The sequence below is a fragment of the Sus scrofa genome, chromosome 5 (genome assembly GCF_054392235.1).
Source record: "Sus scrofa isolate SSC_HxYL_T2T_F1_AM1 chromosome 5, Sscrofa_HxYL_maternal_Yorkshire_Landrace_v2.0, whole genome shotgun sequence".
In the NCBI taxonomy this organism is placed as follows: Eukaryota; Metazoa; Chordata; class Mammalia; order Artiodactyla; family Suidae; genus Sus; species Sus scrofa.
In genome coordinates this window covers 20,187,133-20,210,233 of record NC_139387.1, presented here as the reverse complement: position 1 = coordinate 20,210,233, position 23,101 = coordinate 20,187,133, and the positions used below count along the sequence as shown (strand labels likewise).

The window sequence follows — 23,101 nt, the reverse complement described above, 5'->3', positions numbered from 1 at the left end:
ATAGATTTTTCAGCTTCTAGTTTTAACAGTCATCTTACAGGCTACATCATGACCATGCAATGGTAAACTCCAAGAATGGACAACTTCACAGGAAAAATAACTTGGCGACTTTTGCAAATAAAAAGTGAGGGGAAAATTGAAGAGGGATTAAAGGATTTAATTTATTTTAAAGACATTATTTAAAAGACATATTACCAAAATACAATGTGTGGGGTTTACATGGATATTTATTAGGACAATCAAAATATAAAATATAATGAACAGAGAAAAGTTTAATTGAATATTAAACATCATTTCTTGGTGTTAATGAATATACAAAAATTTAAGGTATTTTGGTTAATTTTTGAAAGTCTGTCATTTAGGCTAAATATAGTATTATATACTAAAGAAATGATATGATATCTGAGATTACCTTTCAAATATTTTAGGACTGACAGGGAATTGTGAGGGAGTATAGAAGTAAGGTTGACAATGACATAATTATTTTTAAAAGTTTAGTGATCAATATATACACCTAATTATGTTGTTATTCAACATACCTGAGTGAAATTTTAAGTGAAAGAAAAAATTCGTATTTAAATTTCATATCAATAAAAAGAATTATAATTACAGTTAAGGGATATGCAATGGTTTAGTTTATCTACAATATCTCCTGTGGTTTAGTTTATCTACAATATCTCCTGGGAAAATCTCCAGGTGGAGAAGAGCCTCAGTACATTAGTCTATCTCTCTCTCACACAGACACACACACACACACACACACACACACACACACACACACACACACACGCATAACGTATAAATCTTTCTGTAAGACAGTGACTAACTCCCAGCTCAGTGAGTTGAGAATAGTCTTATTGTACTGAAATCAAGTCAAAGCTGGAAGGCAGGAGAAATTTTCCCTGACTAAAGGAAACCAAAAATGCAATCCTCATATTTCATAACATTTCTAATAACCCAGATGTGATCTCACTGTTTGCAAAGCCCAGCCCTTCCCAATCAGCAGGTCACTGAGCCCAGCCCCTCTTCTCCATATATAAGCTGCTGCTGGGAAGCTCCTCTCACAGATCTGCTCCCCTCAGCTCTACCCTCCACCTCTCACGCCTTTCTTCAGCCTTCTCATCCTCAGGAACCATGTCTTGCAAATCCATCGTGAAGAGCCAAAGCAGCGGCCGCCGGGGCTTCAGTGCCAGCTCAGCCAGAGTCCCCGGGGTCTGCCGCTCTGGCTTCAGCACTGTCTCCGTGTCCCGCTCCAGGGGCAGTGGCGGCCTGTCTGGAGTGTGTGGAGGAGCTGGTTTTGGCAGCCGCAGCCTCTATAGCCTGGGCGGCTCCAAGAGGATCTCCATCGCTGGTGGATATGGCGGCGGAGTTGGGGCTGGCTTCGGCTTTGGAGGTGGAGCCAGGAGTGGATTTGGTTTTGGTGCTGGTAGTGGTGGCTTTGGGCTCGGTGGTGGAGCTGGCTTTGTTGGGGGCTATGGGGGCTCTGGCTTCCCTGTGTGCCCCCCCGGAGGCATCCAAGAGGTCACCATCAACCAGAATCTCCTCACCCCTCTGAACCTGCAAATCGACCCCACCATCCAGCGGGTGAGGACCGAGGAGCGGGAGCAGATCAAGACCCTCAACAACAAGTTCGCCTCCTTCATCGACAAGGTGAGCCTGGAGCACCTGCCCTCCACTGGGATTTCAGCCCCCAGACTAAAGAACCAACCCATGAGTCCTACCAGGGAGAGACTCAGGACACGGGGAGGAGGGGACTCAGGCCAGCTCTCCACTGGGATGCAGGACAGGCTCTGTGTGGACAGGAGGCAGGAGGTGATGGGAATCGTTCAGAACCGCCGATCCCTTGGAGGTCTCTCATTTCTGCCTGGAAAGAATTCTCAGCTCTTGATAACCCTGAAGCAAAGGAAAGGGAAGGAGGGCAAGGAACGGGTTAGCCTGACCTTCTGAAGGGTCTCACAAATTAAAAACAGAATTACAGTGGAAACTGCTCTAGAGCCCTACAGAGGGGGGAAACAAGAGGAACGAAAATAAAAGAGAAAAGGAAATTCTAGGGGGAAAAAAGACTCAGAACGAAGTACATATCCATAGAGATACGCAATCTGCAGAACCAGATTTTGACTATTAAGGGAGTTGGTTTCAGAGGAGACTCATGCACTGAATGGGAAAATAAACTGGAATTCAGTTATTAATAGGATTCAAAATTGATCGTGAGTTTCTACATATCTGGGAACACTTTAATGGAGGTATAATTTCCAAGAAAACTGTGCAATACACCAAAGAAACACTACTGTGAACTAGTCTGTGACTGTGCTTATGAAGAGGAATAAAAGAAACTTGGGGAGTTCCCGTCGTGGCGCAGTGGTTAACGAATCCGACTAGGAACCATGAGGTTGCGGGTTCAGTCCCTGCCCTTGCTCAGTGGGTTAACGATCCGGCGTTGCCGTGAGCTGTGGTGTAGGTTGCAGACACGGCTCGGATCCTGCGTTGCTGTGGCTCTGGCGTAGGCCAGTGGCTACAGCTCCGATTCAACCCCTAGCCTGGGAACCTCCATATGCCGCGGGAGCGGCCCAAGAAATAGCATCAACAACAACAAAAGACCAAAAAAAAAAAAAAAAAAAAACTTGGAAAGACAGTGACAGCCTCCATACCTTAGAGGAAGGTACCTTAAAACTTCAAGGAAGAACATAGCCAGTGATAGCTATGTGCTGTCAAGGAAAACACAACTGGCAGCCTGAGTCTCTGTACATGCTCTGGAGTAGCCCAGCCTCACGGAGACCACCCAGGTCTGCTTGGGGACCAGGCAACTCACATCTCTCTCTTCCAACTTTCGTCTGGCAAATAACCATCTGCTCTTCCTCCAGGTCCGATTCCTGGAGCAGCAGAACAAGGTGCTGGACACCAAGTGGACCCTGCTGCAGGAGCAGGGCATCAAGACTGTCAGGCAGAACCTGGAGCCTTTGTTCGAGCAGTACATCAACGACCTCAGGAGACAGCTGGACAGCATCCTGGGGGAGAGAGGCCGCCTGGACTCAGAGCTCAGGGGGATGCAGGACTTGGTGGAGGACTTCAAGAAGAAGTGAGTGACAGGAGAGAAGGGGGCTCAGTTTCCTGAAGCCCACACTGCAAGTCTCTTGGATGACCAGGTCCACATGAGGGCATGATTCCCAGGCAAATATGGCCATGGAAATGAAACCAAAATCACTGCCTATACCCAGACCCAAAAGAACAACAGGGCCAGCCAGGTGGGTGGGGCGAGTAAAGAAATAACCCATTTCGGGACCACAGAGCTCATCTCTTAGGCTTGCGGGCAGGAAAGTTCCATTTGGATATCCCACTCGGGGAGACTGGGGTCCCAGGGTGTCTGTTGTGTATCAGCTTCACCACTGGCTCAAGTACGTCTCGTCCTTTCTAATTCCAGGTATGAAGACGAGATCAACAAGCGCACAGCGGCCGAGAATGAATTTGTGAATCTGAAGAAGGTGAGCTGAGTAAGGTCGGGGGTTCATGCTTCTTTGCAGAAAGAGAGCACTCTGGGTCCCTGCCCGCAGCCAAGAGAAGAATAAGCAGGGAGACCAAAAGGTGGCTAGACTGGGAAGGAGGGTTCATCTGACTGTCAGTTTTGGTCTTCTTTCTCAGGATGTGGATACTGCCTACATGAATAAGGTTGAACTACAAGCCAAGGTCGACTCTCTCACAGATGAGATCAACTTCCTAAGAGCCTTCTATGACGCAGTAAGCATCTCCCCTCACCTTGCTCGAGTCACTCTGACGAGACTCTGAGAGGGATGGAAAGCTTGGGCTCGGGTACGTCTGTAAATGTCACAGGCAAAGACAATCTAAGGATGTCGCGTTCTGCAGGAACTGGCTCAGATGCAAACCCACATCTCAGACACGTCTGTGGTCCTCTCCATGGACAACAACCGCAACCTGGACCTGGACAGCATCATCGCTGAAGTCAAAGCCCAATATGAGGACATTGCTCAGAGGAGCCGGGCTGAGGCTGAGTCCTGGTACCAGTCCAAGGTGGGTGGTGCGGGGGCAGCTGATGAAGCCTCCCTGGGCCTCCTCCTTGAAGGCCACCATGGCTACAGACTTCCCTGGGGAAATCTCCTTCTAGGAAGCTGGGGTCCTCTCACAGCGATGCGCCCCCTGCCCTAACAGAGGAGATCTTTGCAGTAGTTAGGTCCAAGTCTAGGAAACCAAAGAACCCAAAGGCAAGACAAAAGCTACTGTAGATAAGATCTTTGTGTCGGCTTCACCCTGACGCTGGTTCTCAGAAACCACGCAGAACACTCTTGACCCTGGAGTGAACTAGGCAGTCAGTGGTCCTGGCAGGGATGGTCTGCCGTGGGTGTAGAACAGCAATGATCTTGTGGTGTCCCTTTTCCTAAAACGTCTCGTGGGAAAGCTAGGAGCATTAATTTGCTAAATGCGTGGCAGTCACCATTGCCACGTGAAGCCCACGTAAAACACCCTCTCTCCCTCTGGCTTATAGTATGAGGAGCTGCGGGTCACAGCGGGCAGGCACGGAGATGACCTGCGCAACACCAAGCAGGAGATCTCCGAGATCAACCGCATGATCCAGAGGCTGCGGTCTGAGATCGACCACGTCAAGAAGCAGGTATGGTGGGGACCATGGAGCTTAAACCATTGTTTTTTTTAGACCAGCAGGCATGCATCAGCCACATTTGGGAAATTTCTTGCACTGAGGGGCCAGCAGGGAGAGGAAGGCACACAGTTACCCCCTCAGTGAGTTCCTAAGGACTTCAGCCAAGGGGCATGTAGTAAACTCATGACGGGCCCAATCCTGATAGGGCCCGTGGTACAAAGATATAGTCTAGAGGCACTGAAAAGAGAACACATGTAAGAAACAAGCCGGTAGAGAAAAGAACCAGCCAGAAAGAGTGAGGAAGATTGCTGAAAAATCACTCCGAATAAATGTGAAAAAGAAAGTCTTGGAAAGACAAGGATCAAAATAAGCACTGTCCAAAAATATGAGTTGGAAGGGAAGCAAGGTCTCCACAGTTTAATGTCAAATCACCACCTCCCAGAGAATGTTTGTGACATCGCCTAAGCGAATGAGCATCCGCCGTCAACATTCCAAACAATCCAGTGGATCTATTCCGTCCCGTGTCCCCTGATCTTGTATCTGCTGTGCTATCTTCCAGCAGTCACCAGCCCATCCTCACTACGATGCTCCACACAGAAGGGCATAGGTTTTCTCTAGTCTCTCCTAGGCTAGTTAAGGTTTGCAGAACCGACAAAGACTCGACCAAAGGGTCCTCGCTCCAGAACTCTTCCGAAGTGGGAAGGAGGTACCATGGTTAGTCTGCTCTGGAGATCAGGTTGCTAGTTCCCTCTGCTTATCTTGTCCTCTAGTGCACCAGCCTGCAGTCTGCCATCGCTGATGCCGAGCAGCGTGGGGAGATGGCCCTCAAGGATGCCAGGAACAAGCTGGCCGAGCTGGAGGATGCCCTGCAGAAGGCCAAGCAGGACATGGCCAGGCTGCTGAAGGAGTACCAGGAGCTCATGAACACCAAGCTGGCCCTGGACGTGGAGATTGCCACCTACAGGAAGCTGCTGGAAGGCGAGGAGTGCAGGTGGGTAACTCACACAACCCCCTCAAACATCTGGGGCCATCGCCAAGACATCCAGTCACGAGCTCAAGCCGAAGGCCGTCTAGTCTTGGCCATGATGCTACCCTCAGAAAACCACTTAGGAAGAGCATTCCCCACGGACTCTCCTCACAAAGGGGTGTGCACAGCAGTCCAGCTGTGACTCTCAGGTCTCATGATGGCCGTGTCTCCTCTCTCCTAGGCTGAATGGGGAAGGTGTTGGACAAGTCAACATCTGTAAGTAGCTTTGCGTGCCCCCTCCCTTGTCCTTGTGCTCTTCTGATGGGACTCAGTCTGGCAGAATGAATGGGTCAGCGTGTCTTGTGCTGATCTTGTCCCTTCCCTCCACAGCTGTGGTGCAGTCCACCGTCTCCAGCGGCTATGGCGGTGCCAGCGGTGTCGGCAGTGGCTTGGGCCTGGGTGGAGGCAGTGGCTACTCCTACAGCAGTGGTCACGGCCTTGGAGGTGGCTTCAGTTCTGGCAGTGGCAGAGCCATAGGAGGTGGCCTCAGCTCCTCTGGGGGCAGCAGTTCCACCATCAAATACACCACCACCACCTCCTCCTCTTCCAGCAGGAAGGGCTACAGGCACTGAAGTTCTGCCATGTGCTTTTGGTCCCACAACGTCTCTGGCCCCCTCTCCAGCTGGACTGCCTTCTCCTCCCGATGCTTCCTCTCTCCTGCTTCCTTCTTCTCTTACTCTTAGCGTTAGAATGTGAGGTTGCTGCGTGCCCTCCCCTCCTCTCTGCCAACACCTGCTCCACCTGAGCTTTCATTGCTCAACACTGGAAGGTCATTGCCTGGGTTCTGATCCAGATCCGAGCAATTCCCCTTGCTCTCCAGTTGTCCAGGATTCCCCATCTTACAGTTGTTGAGTCTTCTCTTCATGAAAGCACAAATGACTAGTTCTATGATGTACAGGGTCTGGATCCCTGTGATGCTTCCTCTGTTCTCTGCTCACTTGTAATTGCTAAATAAAGCAGATTTATAATACAATGCATTATTTCATTGCCTTGATTTGTCATCAGTGGTTTCAATCATTTTATCCAACAAATGCAGGTTCATGTAGTAAAGATATTTCCAGTCCCTTTGTATTTCACTCTCTTCCTTAATTGAATCACAACTGCCAACATTTTGGCACCCTAATTCTCAGATGGCCTTCCCAGGTAGGATTTCATCTAAATGTTTGGCTAGTGCAGTTGGAGGAATCTGGTCCATCATCGTGTATACACTTCTTTGTATTGCTTGTAATAGTTAGTAATGGCTTAGTTCTCTCTTTTGTCTCTAAGACCACTGCACCTCAGCCCCCAGGGATCAACCCTAAAGGCCCATTTGGAGAAGATATGTCTGGCCAATCAGAGCAAAAGAACATTTTATGAGACAGTAAGGTATTTGATTTTTTCCTTAGAATTAACTTCATGACCAAAAAACTTGCCTGACAAGGGGTATCAAGGGACATGAAAGTGCATACTTCTCAAGTGCAATTCTACTTCTAGAAATATATCTCGAGGAAATGGTTCAAATGCAGGAAGGTGTGTCTGTGAATGTGACTTCCAACTATCCTCACAGCCGGAAAAATTTAATCACTATTACTGTCAAATTCAGCATCCAAAGACTTATGAACAAAATTCAGATGCTGGATTCTTTTATTGATTGATTGATTGATTGATTGTCTTTTTGTCTTTTTAGGGCCACACTCTTGGCATATGGATGTTCCCAGGCTAGGGGTCTAATCGGAGCTGTAGCCACTGGCCCATGCCACAGCCACAGCAACATGGGATCCGAACTGCGTCTGCGACCTACCAGAGCTCATGGCAATGCCGGATCCTCAACCCACTGAGCAGGGCCAGGGATTGAACTCACAACCTCACAGTTCCTAGTTGGATTTGTTTCCACTGCGCCATGACAGGAACTCCCAGATGCTGGATTCTTAAATTGTCACAGCAAAATAAGAATGGAAATTCTCACCTTCTCATACACTAAGACTCTCACGAAGGGGGTAAGGTGATCCTTCATCTCCCCTCTGGCGTACCCTGGCCTGGTGTGACTTCTCTGACTGTGTAATGAAGTCTCAAGATGTGGTGCATGGCTCATCATTCATTTGTGCTGCCTTTTGGCCACACTGGTCCCAGTTTCAGCAATTATTACCTCCCTCGCCCCCAGGCTCTTACATCACGAAGGAAAGTGTCTTGGGTTTAATAACATAGAGGAAATACTTCTGCATCCTGTTGTATCAGTATCCTTCTGTGCTCACCTCATGACCAAAAAATTTGCCTCTTAAGTGAGTACCCCCTCACTCTCTGCCCAGAATTTCCCCAGCAGCAAGTGTGGTGACCAGGTTCTGAAATCTAAGGCCACTTAATATTCCTATTTTTATGTACCAATGAGGTATAATAGAAAGGGAATAACTGACCAGGAAAAATGTATAGAATACAGCAATGAAAAAATAAGAAGATTGCAAAATAATCTGTATATACAGATTTATCTAATTAAAATCTCACAGTGAGGGTGTGGTTAGGATAATGTCAGACTGGAGAACTTCAAACTCTCCTTCTGCCAAGAAAATATGGAAGAAGCAACCAGAAGCTGTCTGAACTTTGTGGGAGCTCTGGAAAACAAAGTTTACAATAACCAACCAAATGCCCAATCAAAAATATACATCTTCAAATTTATAACAAAGCTTGGTGACAATTTCCCTAGCATGTGCCCTCCCCTCTACCTGGTGAGCAGCCAGCAGCCTTATTCCCAAACTTTTCTCCAGCCTCCCTCCCACTTTCCAGGCCCCACTCAAACCTCTTTGCTCCCCTCCCCCACATGCCACCACCCAGCCCACGCATCTTGAACCAAAAAGAGCAGGTACAGACTATTTGCAAATTACTGTGAAAGTCTCTTCAAACATGCCTGAGGGATTCCTGAAGAAATGATGCAAGGTTCTTACCCTTGTGTCACATAAATCCAAATGCAGTCAAGAAAACAGCAGGTACAGCTAGTATAAACCACAGGGCAGACACAAACTCACAGAGGCCTGGGGCAAGAGGCCACAGTAGAAGATACACAATAGATCCTCTGACCATCTAATGTCTAGAAGCTAATCTGGAGTGAGAATCTTTGGGAAATGAAGACCTTCAAAAGCAGTTGTGTATATAGGAGAATTTAGATAACCATGCCTATATCCAGGCAAGACACATGCTCAGAAAATTCTTGAGAAGATTTTGAGCATTTACCTTGGGCAGATCTCTAGGTTCAGAGCAAGCCATGCTCAGTGGTCAAGGAGCAGCCTGTCTCAGGGACAATATGCAAATACCAGGAGAGGTGATTTTTCTCAGTTTGTTATTTTGGCTTTGTTGTTGTTGTTGTTACTGTTGCTGTTTCAACTCCTGGTATAGAAGAAAATCACCATCCACAACAGTAGCTGAAGGAGTTCCCATTGTGGCTCAGAAAGTTAAGAATCCAACATAGTAACCATGAAGATGTGTGTTTGATCCCTGGCCTTGCTCAGTGGGTTAAGGACCCAGTGTTGCTGCAAGACGTGGCATAGGTCTCAGATGCGGCTCAGATCCCATATTGCCATGGCTGTGGCATAGGCCAGCAGCTGCAGCTGTAATTTGACCCTTAGCCTAGGAACTTCCAAACGTGGCAGGTGGGGCAATAAAGAAAGAGAGAGAGAGAGAGAAAGAGAGAAAGAAAGAAAGAGAGAGAGAAAGCAAGCAAGCAGGAAGGAAAGAAAAACAGGGAGAGAGGAAGGAAGGGAGGGAGGAAGAGAGAAAAAAAGAAAGAATGAAAAAGAAAGAAAGTTAGTTAGTTAGTTTGCCTTCTTTATTGATTAAGTGAGCCTGGAGCACCACTTGGATTTCAGTCCCCAGATTAGAGATCTAACTAATGTCCTAACAGGCAGGGATGGGGGGGGCAGCAGGGGTAGGGGGGGAGGAGGATGGGACTCAGGCCAGCTTTCCACTGGGATGCAGGACATCCATGTGGACGAGAGGCGGAAGGTGATAGAAATCACTTAGAACTGCTGATCCTTTGAAGGTCTCTCATTCCTGCCTAGAAAGAATTCTCAACTCTTGATACCACTGAAGCAAAGATAAAGGAAACAGAGATGGAATGGGTTGATGTCGACCACTAAAGAGTCTCAGATGGGATACCGAAAAAGGGCCACTCACAACCTGCTCTTGTGCTCTGGCTATCTTTTCAATAGGAAGTAAATTTAAAACAAAGAGAAGAAAAGAAAAATAAAATTAATTTCTGACCACATGAGAAAAAGAAACATTTGAGGTGTGCAAATATTTATAAAAGAGATTGTTCTAGAATCAGAACATGACCATCTAAGAGTGTTTTAGAAGAGATACATGCACTAAATGGGAGTTTTGATTAGAATCTAATCATTACATAACTTTTAGCATTCCTTTTACTGAGATATATGGAAAATAAAAGCCCCAAACACTATATCAAGTAAAAGCTATTTTAAATTGCATTTTTTTATTCTACTTGTCAAGAGAAAGAGAGGAAGAAATGAAAAATCACTGACAGGCACAATAATGTATAGGGCAGGAATAGCTCAAAGATCTGTGGGAGAGTTTTGTCAGCAAGATCTGCCACATCTTGAGAAGGAAAATCAGGGGAGTTTAACTCCCAGTCTGAGCCTCTGTACATTTTCTTAGTAGCCCAGCACCATTCTGCTTGGACACCTACTAATACCGGTACTTCTTACTTTCTTTCTATGTCTTGCAAATGACTATCTTGCTTTCCTCCAGATGTGGTTCCTGGAGCAGCAGAACGAGACCCCGGACACCAAGTGGACCTTCCTTCAGGAGCAGAGATCCAAGCCTGTGAGACTGAACCTGGTCCTTATGTTCGAGCAGCACATCAACAACTTCAGGAGGTAAAAGGAACTTCTTCTTGTTTTGGGTGGCTGCCTGGACTTGGAGCTCAGACACAAGCAGGGCCTGGTGGAGGACTTCAAGAACTAGTGAACTATAGGAGAGAAATGAACTCAGTTTCCTAAAGCCCACATTTCAAGTCTATTGAGTGACCAGGTCCAGTTGTGGGCATGATTGTTTAGGAAAAATATCCAGTGGAAGTGAAAATTATAAATTGTTGCCTAAGAAAAATCTGAATGAATAAAATGTGCATTGGACTTCCAAATATACACTAGGGGAGAAGATGAGAGAGTAGTCACTTCATAGGCTCCTTAGATTGATAGTTCAATTTAAGAATTACCCATTTAGAGTCCCCATCATGGCGCAGTAGAAATGAATCTGACTAGGAACCATGAGGTTGCGGGTTTGATCCCTGGCCTCGCGCAGTTAGCTAAGGATCCGGCATTGCTGTGAGCTGTGGTATAGGTCTCAGACGCGGCTTGGATCCTGCATTGCTGTGGCTGTGGTGTAGGCTGGCGGCTACAGCTCCGATTAGACCCCTAGCCTGGGAATCTCCATATGCTGCGGGTGCGGCCCTAAATGGACAAAAGACCAAAAAACAAAAAAAAAAGAATTACTCATTTAATGAAAAATGTTGGGTCAAGGCAGGCTTTTTCAAATCCTTTACTCACTGGCTCAAGCATCTCTCTTCATTCTCTTCTTCTAGATATAAATGAGAAATCAACAAGCCCGCAGTCTGTAATCTTGAAGAAGGTGGATTTAGCAAGATTGGGTGTCGATGTCCCTTTGTTGAAGGCTGGAAGAGCTCACACCTGGGAGAAGATATTGGATGAACTGGAAGATATTGGATGAGCTGGGATCAGCTCTGTTCCTCTTTTCCCAGGATATGGATGCTGCATGGATAAGGTTGAATTTCAACCAAGATAAATATCCTTAGCAATCAGATTGATCTCTTATGTTCCAACTTTGAGATGGTATGCACCTCACCCTGTTTATTGGTTTGTTTATTTTTCTGCTTAAGAGTCTAGGTGGATAGAATAGTTGAGAGTTTGAGCTCATAGGTGCATCACTGGAAGCAGAGGTATTAACAATCCATATCTTGTAGGAGTGTTCTCAGACTCAAGCCACACCTCAGCTATTTCTGTGGTCCTTTCCATGGACAACAGCCCTAACTGGACCTGGATAGCATCATCTCTGAGGTCAATACCCTTTATGAGAGAATCGTTCAAAGAAGGCGAACTGAGATCAAATCCTTACACTAGACCAAGGTGAGCAGTCACCAGCAATAGGGGAGCCACCTGCCCCTCCCAGATGGTTACACTCAGGGACACCTGACTACTGTGGCGTTTTGAATGGACTCTGGAGTACAAAGACACTAGATGATTTCATAAGAGGTCCATCGTTGCTCAGTTCATGTAGCCAAAGAATTTATAATGAAGCCTATTGAGTAAAGAAGAAAAAAGGAGTTAATGACATTGTGCTATTAAGTTTTGCCTTCAATACCTTCCTGATTGTGAATCATGAAGGACATCACCAGGTTATTGTAAAACCAAGTGTTCAGTGATTGAACAGAACTATTCAATTGTGAAGCAGCAAATAATCTTGGGCTGTCTACTTTTTCTGAAGGAGATGTCACATCATTTGGAATTAGTTTATTAAATGAATTGAAAGTCATTGTTTTCATTTGAAAGCTCATACACACTGCCCCTCCCCTCATGCACACTACTTCTCTAATCTTCTAGACTACAGTATAAGGAGATGCAGGTCAAGGTAGACAGACAAAGGGATGACCTGTACAACATCAAGCAGGAGACTAATGAGTTCATACATATATCCAGAGACCAATCTGAGATAGATAGCGGCCATGTGAGGTTTACCATCTCGAGTGATACAGCAATGGCAGCAGTAGCGGCAGTGGCTTAGGCCTGGGTGAAGGCAGTGGCTACTCCTACAGCAGTGGTCACAGCCTTGGAGGTGGCTTCAGTTCTGGCAGTGGTAGAGCCCTGAGAAGTGGTCTCAGCTCCACTCAGGGAAGCAGTTCCACCATCAGATACACCACCTCCTCCTCCTCCAGCAGGAAGAGCCAAAGGCATTGAAGTCCTCCCATTGGTTCTTGGTCCCACGTTGTCCCAGGTCCCCTGTCCAAATGCATCACCCTTTCCTCAGGTTGTTGCTTCTCTCCAGCCTCTGACATCTCTTGACTTATGAGTTAGAGCTCAAGGTGCTAAGTCCTCATTTCCTCTGTCTAGACCTACTTCACTCAGGTTTCCATTATTCACCATCGGAAGGTCAACAATCAGTGTCATAAAGATATGTCAACATCCTATTGATGTTCTCATCTTATTTTCAGTTTTATTGGTCCACTACGATTCTGGGAAGAAAATGACCTCTGTCCCTCTCGAAAACCAAACCCAAACCAGATCATGCCAACAGAGTAGGGAATCTTTCCTATAATTTTAATGGCCCTACCTGTTCTAGCTGGACTCGGGAGTTCCCCACAGAATGTGTAAGTTATCTCCCCTTGTAGTGTTCCTAAATGGCATCGACAGCATCCTCTCAGGTGCAGTTATAGCCTTATAATATTGTTCTCTGCTCTCTTTGCTTTCTTTTGTCACATTGAATAAAACAGATTTCTTTCTTTCATTCATTCATTCATTCATTCATTTATTTATTTATTTATTTTTGCTTTTCAAGGCTGCATCTGCGGTATATGGAAGTTCCCAGGCTAAGGGTCGAATCAGAGCTACAGCTGCTGCCCTACACCACAGCCACAGCAACACCAGATCTGAGCTGCATCTGTGACCCACACAACAGCTATGGTAATGCCAGATCCTTAACCCACTGAGCAAGGCCAGCAATCGAACCCTCATCCTCATAGATACTAGTCGGGTTGATTACCACTGAGCCATGACAGGAACTTCCTAAAACAGATTTCTAATACAATGATTCTGCACTAGATTGTGTTGATGGTCATGTACTGAGACTATCTCATCTCACACACTGGTCCTCTGTCAGCCCCACTGACAGCTAACCTTGCTTCATACCCAACTCTGTCGGTCAACATCGTGTGCTATTCAGTTATCCTGTGGATGGGTGACTACCAACTGCTATTCAGCCCTCTGCCACTGGAGGCTTTTTCTCAAAATGGAGTTGTTCAAAAAGCATTAGGAAAGAATGGGAAACCAGGGTTTTGGAAGCTATACAAGCATGATCTGATAACTGAGGGTGTTGTTTTTCTACCTCTATCATCTGGTGGCTTGGTAGGTCCCCAGCCTGATCTCCCTCAGACACATCCCCCACCGTGCCCACTCGCCACCAGGAAAACATCGCACTGACCCAACAGAGGCTAGATGGGAGGCAGGTGAAACGCCAGATCCCTCTCTGTGATAGGTACAGACTTTTGCCACAAAGCTATTGCTTCCACATAACATCTGAGCTGTATCAATCAAAAGTAGCAGTAAAGAAAAGGCGCATCCCCAAATCTTGGTGGATGGATTTACAGTCACATAGTGCAGAATGAGTTGCCATGGATTTCCTTTTACCCAGAGATACTTGGTTTCCACTGAGAAACTCCTCTTGACACATGCTGGTTAAAATTCATAAAGCTGTACACCTAAAAACAGTGGATTTGACTGTCTATAAATTATCTCTTCATAACATTGAAACAAAATGAAGCTGTCAAAAAAGTCAATGAAATAAATTTTAAAAACCTCCAAATAGTGTCATTTAGAGACTTTTCTTTGAAGTACTGTTGGCAAAAGTGAGATAGAAAAATGGTCCCTGTTGTCACACGGCACTCAGATTAGCAGAGAGGTGGTCCTGGCTGGGAACATACTCTTCCTGTGATAGGCTGTCCAAAAGCCATTTTCAGTGTAAACTTCTATACAAACTTCAACAAGCAAAATAGATGTTAGAGGTTTACTCAAATCTTCCCAGCTGTCAGTGTCCAATTGGACCCCTACCTAGCCTGGGAACTCTACATGCTGTGGGAGCGGCCCTAAAACGACAAAAGAAAGAAAGAAAGAAAGAAAGAAAGAAAGAAAGAAAGAAAGAAAGAAAGAAAGAAAGAAAGAAAGAAAGAAAGAAAGGAAGGAAGGAAGGAAGGAAGGAAGGAAGGAAGGAAGGAAGAAAGAAAGAAAGAAAGAAAGAAAGAAAGAAAGAAAGAAAGAAAGAAAGAAAGGAAAGAAAGAAAGAAAGAAAGAAAGAAAGAAAGAAAAGAAAGGAAAGAAAGAAAGAAAGAAAGAAAGAAAGAAAGAAAGAAAGAAAGAAAGAAAGAAAGAAAGAAAGAGACTCTCAATTTTTTAAGCCATGTTTACTCAAGCTCATTCTAGAATCGGGCTTTCTCTACCAGGTCCTATCTGATTTGGAGGGGGTTTTTTGTTTTTTGGTTTGGGTTTTGGTTTGTGGGCTTTTTTTTCAGGTTTTTTGGCGGAGGAGCACAGGTGCAGCATATGGGAGTTCTCAGGCTAGGAATCAAATCAGAGCTTCAGATGACAGCCTATGCCACAGCCGAAGCAACTCGGGATCTGAGCCTCATCTGCGACCTACTTCACAGCTCATAGCAACGCCGGATTCTGAGCGAGGCCAGGGATCAAACCCACATCCTCATGAATAGTAGTCGAGTTTGTTACGACTGAGCCATGACAGAAACTCCTACCAGGTCCTATCTGTGTGCAGGAGAATAAAAAGCAAGAAAAATTTCCATGAGAACAAATAATCAGTACAGTGATAATACCTTTTGCTAATTCGAAGCCACAGCAGAGACCCTCAGCCTTGGTCGCATATCAAGTTGCAATCTAGCCTTATTCCATGGTTGTCCACAGGTCGGCAAGGGTCTTGCTGTTGACCAGGTCACTAGGCAGAAGCCTAGTGGGGGAGACTTCTTGGGACTGGTGATCTCCCTATACGGCTATTATGTAGCTATAGGGTTTGAATCAAGGGCATGATTGAAGCAGAGCTTAGGAACGGCCAAGCTGTACAAAATCCCAAAAACTGGGATGAAACCTCCCAATGAACCAGGCTCAGGCTCTGGTTCTCCCTCCCCAAGTGAGAAGCTCCATACCAAAAAAGTCACATACGTGTCTCCCTGGCCACCCTGGAGTCAGGATCTGATGAGTCACCAGGTCTGTGAAGGCCACTACTTGTCAGCAGCTTGACACTCAGGCCAGGCATTACTACTCCAGCCATCTATGAATAGGGTCACCTGAAAAAATGGAGGATGCCTTGTTAAACTTGAATTTCACGTAAACAACAAAAATATTTTAGCAGAACTGTGCCTCAAGTACTGTATGGAATTACCTATGTTAAAAAAATATCTGTTGTCAATCTGAATTTAAAATTGAACAGCATATCTTATATTTTTATTTGCTAAGTATGACAACCATTCCTATGAACTACAGACATATTGAACTACAGACAAGGGCGCTGGTGGTTGGGTTGCCGCTCCAAATGTCTATTGTGAAGGGGCAGACGATAGGCAAGGACACACCTAAGATCTTTCCCTCCAAACCGCCCCCTCCCTGCTACCTCAGGGACATCTCCAGGCTACAGCCACCCACCTGCCCCCACACAAATCAGCTCAAACAGCCTTGAGCACCCCTGGGGTTTCTCACAAGAGTGAGTCATCTTTGGTGTTTCCTGGCACCCATGGCTTTTATGTGTCTCTCTAATTACTCAGTCTTGATCCTGGGAGAGAGAGCGAGCAGTACAGCTAGTTGGCCATTTTAGCCAGAACTTGAGCCATGGATTGTTCTAAATGACAAATTGTGTTTATTTATTATGTATGTGATTTATTAAACAACGTTAACATGGAGAAAAGAGTGAAAACAAATACGTAAGTCAAAATATGAATAGTGGTTGATTCTGAGGAGTAGGAATTTGGGTAAATGTTCTTTTCCCTTTTGTACATTTTAATTACATAAAAATATATCCTCCTCCCCTCCCCCCATTGAAATACAACTTTTATTCCATGCTAAATTCACATATTTTCTCTTCTATTCCATTCATCTCTTTGTGCAGCCATACCATTGTCATTACTGAAGGTTTCTTTTTCATGTTGGTTTCTTTTTTATTTTTTATTGTTATTTCCCCCAACACACTTTTTTTTTCCTCTGTGCAGCATGGAGACCCAGTTACACATACATGTACACATAATTTTTTCTCCCATTGTCATGTCATGCTCCAGTTGTAAGTATCTAGACATAGTTCTCAGTGCTACACAGCAGGATCTCATTGTAAATCCATTCCAAGAGCAGTAGTTTGCATCTGTTAACCCCAAGCTCCCAAGCCCTCCCACTCCCTCCCAACCACAAGTCTATTCTCCAAGTCCATGATTTTCTTTTCTGTGGAAAGGTTCATTTGTGCTGTACATGAGATTCCAGATATGAGTGATATCATATGGTATTTGTCTTTCTCTTTCTGACTTACTTCACTTAGTATGAGAGTCTCTAGTTCCATCCATGTTGCTGCAAATGGCATTATGTCATTCTTTTTTATGGCTCAGTAGTATTCCATTGTGTATATACCACTTCTTCCTAATCCAATCATCTGTCAATGAACATTTGGGTGTTTCCATGTCTTGGCTGTTGTGAACAGAACTGCATGAACATCGGGGTGCATGTGTCTTTTTTAAGGAAAGTTTTGTCCGGATATATGCCCAAGAGTGGGATTGCTGGGTCATATGGTAGTTCTACATATAGATTTCTAAGGTACCTCCACACTGTTCTCCATAGTGGTCATACCAGCTTACATTCCCACCAACAGTGCAGGAGGGTTCCCTTTTCTCCACACTCCCTCCAGTACTTGTTATTTGTGGACTTATTAATGATGGCTATTCTGACTGGTGTGAGGTGGTATCTCATGGTAGTTTTGATTTGCATTTCTTTAATAATCAGGGATGTTGAGCACTTTTTCATGTGATTGTTGGCCATCTGTATATCTTCCTTGGAGAAATGTCTATTTAGGTCTTTTGCCCATTTTTCCATTGGGTTGTTGGCTTTTTTGTTGTTTAGTTGTATAAGTTGCTTCTATATTCTAGAGATTAAGCCCTTGTAAGTTGCATCATTTGAAACTATTTTCTCCCATTCTGTAATTGTCTTTTTGTTTTCTTTTTGGTTTCCTTTGCTATGCAAAAGCTTGTCAGTTTGGTTAGGTCCCATTGGTTTATTTTTGCTTTTATTTCTGTTGCTTTGGGAGACAGACCTGAGAAAATATTCATAAGGTTGATGTCAGAGAATGTTTTGCCCATGTTCTCTTCCAGAAGTTTGATGGTGTCTTTTCTTATATTTAAGTCTTTAAGCAATTTTGAGTTTATTTTTGTGCATGGTGTGAGGGTGTATTCTAGTTTCATTGATTTGCTTGTAGCTGTCCTGGTTTCCTAGCGATTCTTGCTGAATAGACTATCTTTTTCCCATTTTATGTTCTTGCATCCTTTGTCAAAGATTAACTGACCATAAGTGTCTGGATTTATTTTTGGATTTTCTATTCTGTTCCATTGGTCTGTATGTCTGTTTTGGTACCAGTACCACGCTGTCTTGATGACTGTGGCTTTGTAATATCGCCTGAAGTCTGAGAGAGTTATGCCTCTTACTTGGTTTTTGTTCTTCAGAATTGCTTTGGCAATTCTGGTTTTTTTGTGGTTCCATATAAATTATTGTATTTTGTTCTAGTTCTGTGAAAAATATCATGGGTAATTTGATAAGGATTTCATTGAATCTGTAGATTGCTTTGGGTAATATGGCTATTTTTACAGTATTAATTTTTCCAATCCAGAAACATGGACTATCTTTCCATTTCTTTACATCTTCTTTAATTTCCTTGATTAATGTTTTATAGTTATCATGGTGGTTTCTGATACAGCAATTTCTTCTCATTTTTTTCAATGTTTTCTGGTTATTTCGTGTGCATTTTGTTTTGTCACTGCTATTGCTATTAGGTTTCCCTAGGGATGTTACATTTTTGTGTTGTGAATTAGAACACCTTCTTCTCTGTCATGTTTTCTAATTACTGAAAGGTAGTGCATGAGTTACTGATTCCTGTACCCAAACATTTGCTAAACTTTATCTCACTTCTAATGATTAAGTAACAAGAAGGAGGCAGAGCCAGGATCCGAAGACCAACCTGCCTCCTTTCATAATCTGTACTCTTGCCCAGTGCTAGGGAGGTGTGGTCTCACCCACGGACTGGTTCCATCCATTCTCGCTTTGGTTATGGGCAGAGGTACAAGTGTGGACCCAGAAGGACTGACCTGGCCTCCTCCACCACCCCAGCCCTTCCTGGCTTTGCTCGCCCTCTGGTGGAGACGCTCTTGTGCTGGGGTGCTAGGGGCAGACACGGGAGTGGGCTCCTTATCTCAATGGGGGATCTGCTGGTTCATGACATCAGCTGGTGACATACCCCACACTGAGGGCAAATGCCAAGCAATGTTGCCCTTGAGCCTGAGAAACCCAACCCACACTGGAAGATGAATGACGGTCTGCCCAAGTTGGCCCAGAGTCCCTCGCCCTCCTCCCCCAGGTCTGGAATCTATCCAAGCTTTATTTTGTCTTTCCTCCTCCTGAGAGCCCTTACCAGTCTCTGCAACCTTATTTTCCCTACTTTGCCTTCTCATTTATTCCTTGGTGATGAGGTAACAATGAGTGGAAGTTGGTTATCTTGAGCCTGTATTACTCTTGTCTCAAAAAAAATGTTTTCCAAACTTCATTATTTGCTCATGTACACCCTGTGTCACTCAGCAACCCACCAAAGTCACTCAGCAATTCATTGTAGAGTTACCTGTGACAGAGCTAGCTTCTGGACACCACAGATCATTTAAAGGAAGGTAGGTGCATTATTAAGTGCAGGTTGGATTCAACTGAATCATGTGCCTACCCTTGAAAAAATTCCTCTCACCTGGCAGAGCCAGAACTACACCCATACACACACACACACACACACACACACACACACACACACACCACATAAGTTAAGAGGCAAGGCTGATGCATGCAAAGTATGAAGGTATATGAGTAAATGGCAGGCCCAATTTCAGAGAGGCTGAGCAAGTGTCAGTTCTTTCAAATGAAGAGAAATTTTAAAAAGATGTAGGGAAACCATATTCTAGAACAAAACCTATAAAATACCATGATACCTAAACAACCTTATCCAGATAGAATACCTAGGTACTTATCTCACAGAGACATTAAATGCTCCAGAAAAACAAAACAAACAAAAAGAACTCCATTTATTGTGGAATCACACCCTCTATATCATTCCAGAGAGATCCCTGGAGAGAGAATTTCCCTGTTTGCCATTAGAGGAGCCTTTTGATATTGAGTTGAATTCTTCTTGCTGAGGTTGAAGGGTATTCCCCAGTGGATACAACAATGATGAAGACACAGATTGGCCTCCTAGCGTAATACCTTTGTCCTCTCCTCACTCCTCCTATTTCCCAATTCCTTCATCATTTTCATGAGTCTCTGGGCTCACTCCAGGTTGGCCAACACTTGCTTAACAAGCCAGCGCTCAGGGCAAATGGAAAGCTCTTTGAAGCATTTCTTTAAAAGGAATTAGTGTCTCTCATTGGCCTGAGGGGAACATATCCAGAATATCCATGGGAAAGAATCACACAGAGGGCACTGAGGTGTCTGGCTGTGGGGTCATACACCATTCGAGCCCTTTTCCAGGAAGGAAGTTGAGAGCAAAGTCCTGGCTGCTCAGTGTAACCTGCGTCACAGATGTGGCACTGGTCTCTTCCAATTTCATCTCACCACATTCCAGCAATACACCTGGTTTTACAGAGGGCTTCTCCCCAGAAGCCCTCCTGGGAAGTTGTGTCTCAATCAACTGTATTCTGAGTGGACATAGGGAGAGTTGGCCACTTGGAAGGATCCTCTCCTAAGTCCTTCTTCAAAGAGATGAACTCTTTTGCAATAATGAGTACTGATTTTTCATCCCTCTGTGTCTGGACTTTTGAATCAGAGCACGAAGAACTATTGGTTCTCCAGTTTCCTTGAGTCAATTGCTCCCAGCTTAATGGCTCTTGGCTTTTCCAACACAGTTGTCATTGTCACCATCCTCATCATCAGCAGGTGCTTGCTTGGTGGCCACAGGTCAACTGGGTGTCAGACAGTCCAGAATGGGGCAGGGACTCTGAGGCCAAGGCTGGATGCCCCATGGGCCTGACCGTCTGGGGGGTGGTGGAAAATATAGCCCCACATGCAGAAGCTCCTGCCTATGGAAATACCCATGTAAATGATGCATCTCCAAGAGGTCTCAGACAGGAAGATGGCTTTACAGACAAGGTATGTGGGTGTGTGTTCAGCAGATCAAGGCAATCTCATCTCAAAGGTCCATGGATGGATTCATGCTGTGATTTATCCATAAGAAATATTAAACACATCTGGCTCCCCCCACCTCTCCTCCTGCACTCAGGAGGCCATATCCTCTGTGTACCCCAAAACTGTGGCCTTGGGAGCCAACAGGGAGAGCAAATCTTGTCTGCAATCCTCAACACCCATCCTGCAATTGGTCATGCTGCTCACTGTCTGAATTTCGTATTTTTTAGTTCTGTCACATGCCACTTTATATGATTCGTATGGTTTCACCTAGGTCAGTTTTATCCTCCTCACAGTCCAGCAAGCCCCTTGGGGTGGGAACATATGGAAGGTACCTTTAATACAGCAGGGACCAAGGTGGAGTGGGCACAAGCCCTGTGCTAGGGGACAGGGGACAAGAGCCCTAACTTCAAATTTATTCTCAACTTCTTGTGGGGTTCTGGGCCTCACTCCCCTCATCCACAAAATAGGCAAGGCAGAACTGAGGTTAGCAAGCAAGGGCCTAGGGTTCAGACCCCAGAGTCATGGCCCAGCCTCCTGGACACCTGGAAGGTGTGTCAGAGCTCCCTGCACAATCCTATGCCTACTCCTATCCATATGGTGACACCACATCACTCTATGATCTGCTCCCCGGAAGCAATGTTGGTGATGGGACCCCCTTCACTCTCATATCCTTGCACCAAGCACATTGGTAATCCCACAAATATTTGTTGAAAGATTAAATGAGCAAATGAGTCTTGTCAGAAGGCTCATGTCAGAATATCTGTAGCTGAGAGCATTAGAACAGAAAGAAGGAAGGAGGAAAGTGTTTCTTTGATGTCCAAGTTCATGAGACATGAAGAAGTGCCAAGCCTAGCACAGGGGTGAGGTTGATGCTTATGGCTGTTACTTCCCAGTTGGTGACATGCACACCCAGCCTCAACAGCAGCCAAAGAGCCAGTGGGATGGTGTAAAGAGCCTCCCTCGGTGCTTGAGTATCACCCAGCCCACCAGGCTGTGGCTACATGCCATGTTTACCTTGCCAGAGTTTCTAGGTATTGTGTACCTCTGTTCACAGACAGCTCAGGAAGAGCCTCAGGGCATCCCATTCCTCCCCCACTTTCCTCTCCCTGTTTGGCAGCTCTCCCTCAGCACCAACCAGAGAAACTGGGACAAGGGCCCCCGCTCCTGAGGTCAGGGAAGGCTGTTAAAGTGGACAGAGGTAGATGGCCAAGACACATTGGAATCCCCCCAGGTGATTTTTATGGGGATGCACTGCAAGGGCCCTTGAGACACTGGCATTCTACCACCCTCTCCCTCCAGGAAGAACACCAACTGTGCTTCCTGGGCAATAGGGGGCTCTTCTCCCCCCCAGCTCTAGGATGTGAAGGAGGCTTCCACCAAAGGCAGCATCAGATGGGATTGGGAGCTCTGGCTGGTCTACCAGATGGCTGTGTGGCCTTCAGTGGTTCCTGCCCTTGGTTTTCTCTTCTCTAAGGCTCCTTCAGCTCTAAAGACTGACTCTGCTCCTTCACTACACCCCTCCACCTTGACATTCCCAGTCAACACCCCATTCACATGTCAATCATCAATTTGTAAACGTTCTTAAGACACGTGTTCATGTGTCTGTCTGCACATGGTCTGTGCATATCTGTCAAGTGTGTCTGAAGCTCTAGATGGTGGAGGGCAGGGGCCGCTTCATCTTGTTTCTCTTAAGCACAAGTTTGGATGGAAAGAGCACCCCATTCTGCTGCTGAAATTGGCTGAAAAGGACTTGAGGGCCACTTGCCCACATATGTCAGGCACCATACCTGCCCATCGAATCTGGGCCCCAGTGAAAGATGCACGTCCGTGTTCCCAGTCCTGAACCTCAGTGGTTCCTTGAGGTCACGTGGCATGTTTAATCCCTTTTGAGAGGAAATTGTTGCCACTGAATGTAGGAGCCAAGGAGGCTCTGAGGTGGAGGTTCTGACCCCTGAGGGGGCAGGCTGGGCTGTACCTGTTAGAGATGCCTTACGTTGAGGAAGTCAGCAGCCCAGCATGACCAGTCGAGGTTGAGGAATGTTTCTGATGGGTCATCTCGGGTACCACCACCACGGAATGGTCTTCTGTATATTCAGTTCCTGAGAGTTGTAAGACCCAGGTTATGACTGCACCTCCAAACAGCCTCAGTCCCCTTTCTCTTTCAGTGTAATATCCAGGAAGAAAGGAGTTCGTCTGCTCTGTTCACTGCTGTATCTCCTGTGCCAAGACCAACAAACATCTGGGATCTAGCAGATGCTAGTAAATAGTTAGTAGCTAGAGGCAGGACTCCCT

The 23,101-nt window shown here is 45.5% G+C and overlaps 1 protein-coding gene across 1 annotated transcript; it reads left to right on the top strand.

The window, feature by feature from the left end:
- Window positions 1-1,063: 1,063 nt before the first annotated feature.
- Window positions 1,064-6,609, top strand: LOC110260665 (keratin, type II cytoskeletal 6A-like). The gene is made up of 9 exons (XM_021091687.2): window positions 1,064-1,650; window positions 2,862-3,076; window positions 3,419-3,479; window positions 3,637-3,732; window positions 3,859-4,023; window positions 4,496-4,621; window positions 5,380-5,600; window positions 5,818-5,852; window positions 5,967-6,609. Exons 1-9 carry the CDS (start codon window positions 1,135-1,137, stop codon window positions 6,206-6,208), a joined length of 1,677 nt encoding a protein of 558 aa, XP_020947346.1. The 5' UTR covers window positions 1,064-1,134; the 3' UTR covers window positions 6,209-6,609.
- The last annotated feature ends 16,492 nt before the right edge of the window (window positions 6,610-23,101 follow it).

Excerpts from the sequence above, each read along its gene's own strand:
- LOC110260665 (XM_021091687.2), top strand. The coding sequence starts at position 1,135 with ATGTCTTGCAAATCCATCGTGAAGAGCCAAAGCAGCGGCCGCCGGGGC. Across the intron at positions 4,024-4,495 it reads AGTCCTGGTACCAGTCCAAG|TATGAGGAGCTGCGGGTCAC; the intron begins GTGGGTGGTGCG and ends TCTGGCTTATAG. Across the intron at positions 5,853-5,966 it reads TGTTGGACAAGTCAACATCT|CTGTGGTGCAGTCCACCGTC; the intron begins GTAAGTAGCTTT and ends TTCCCTCCACAG.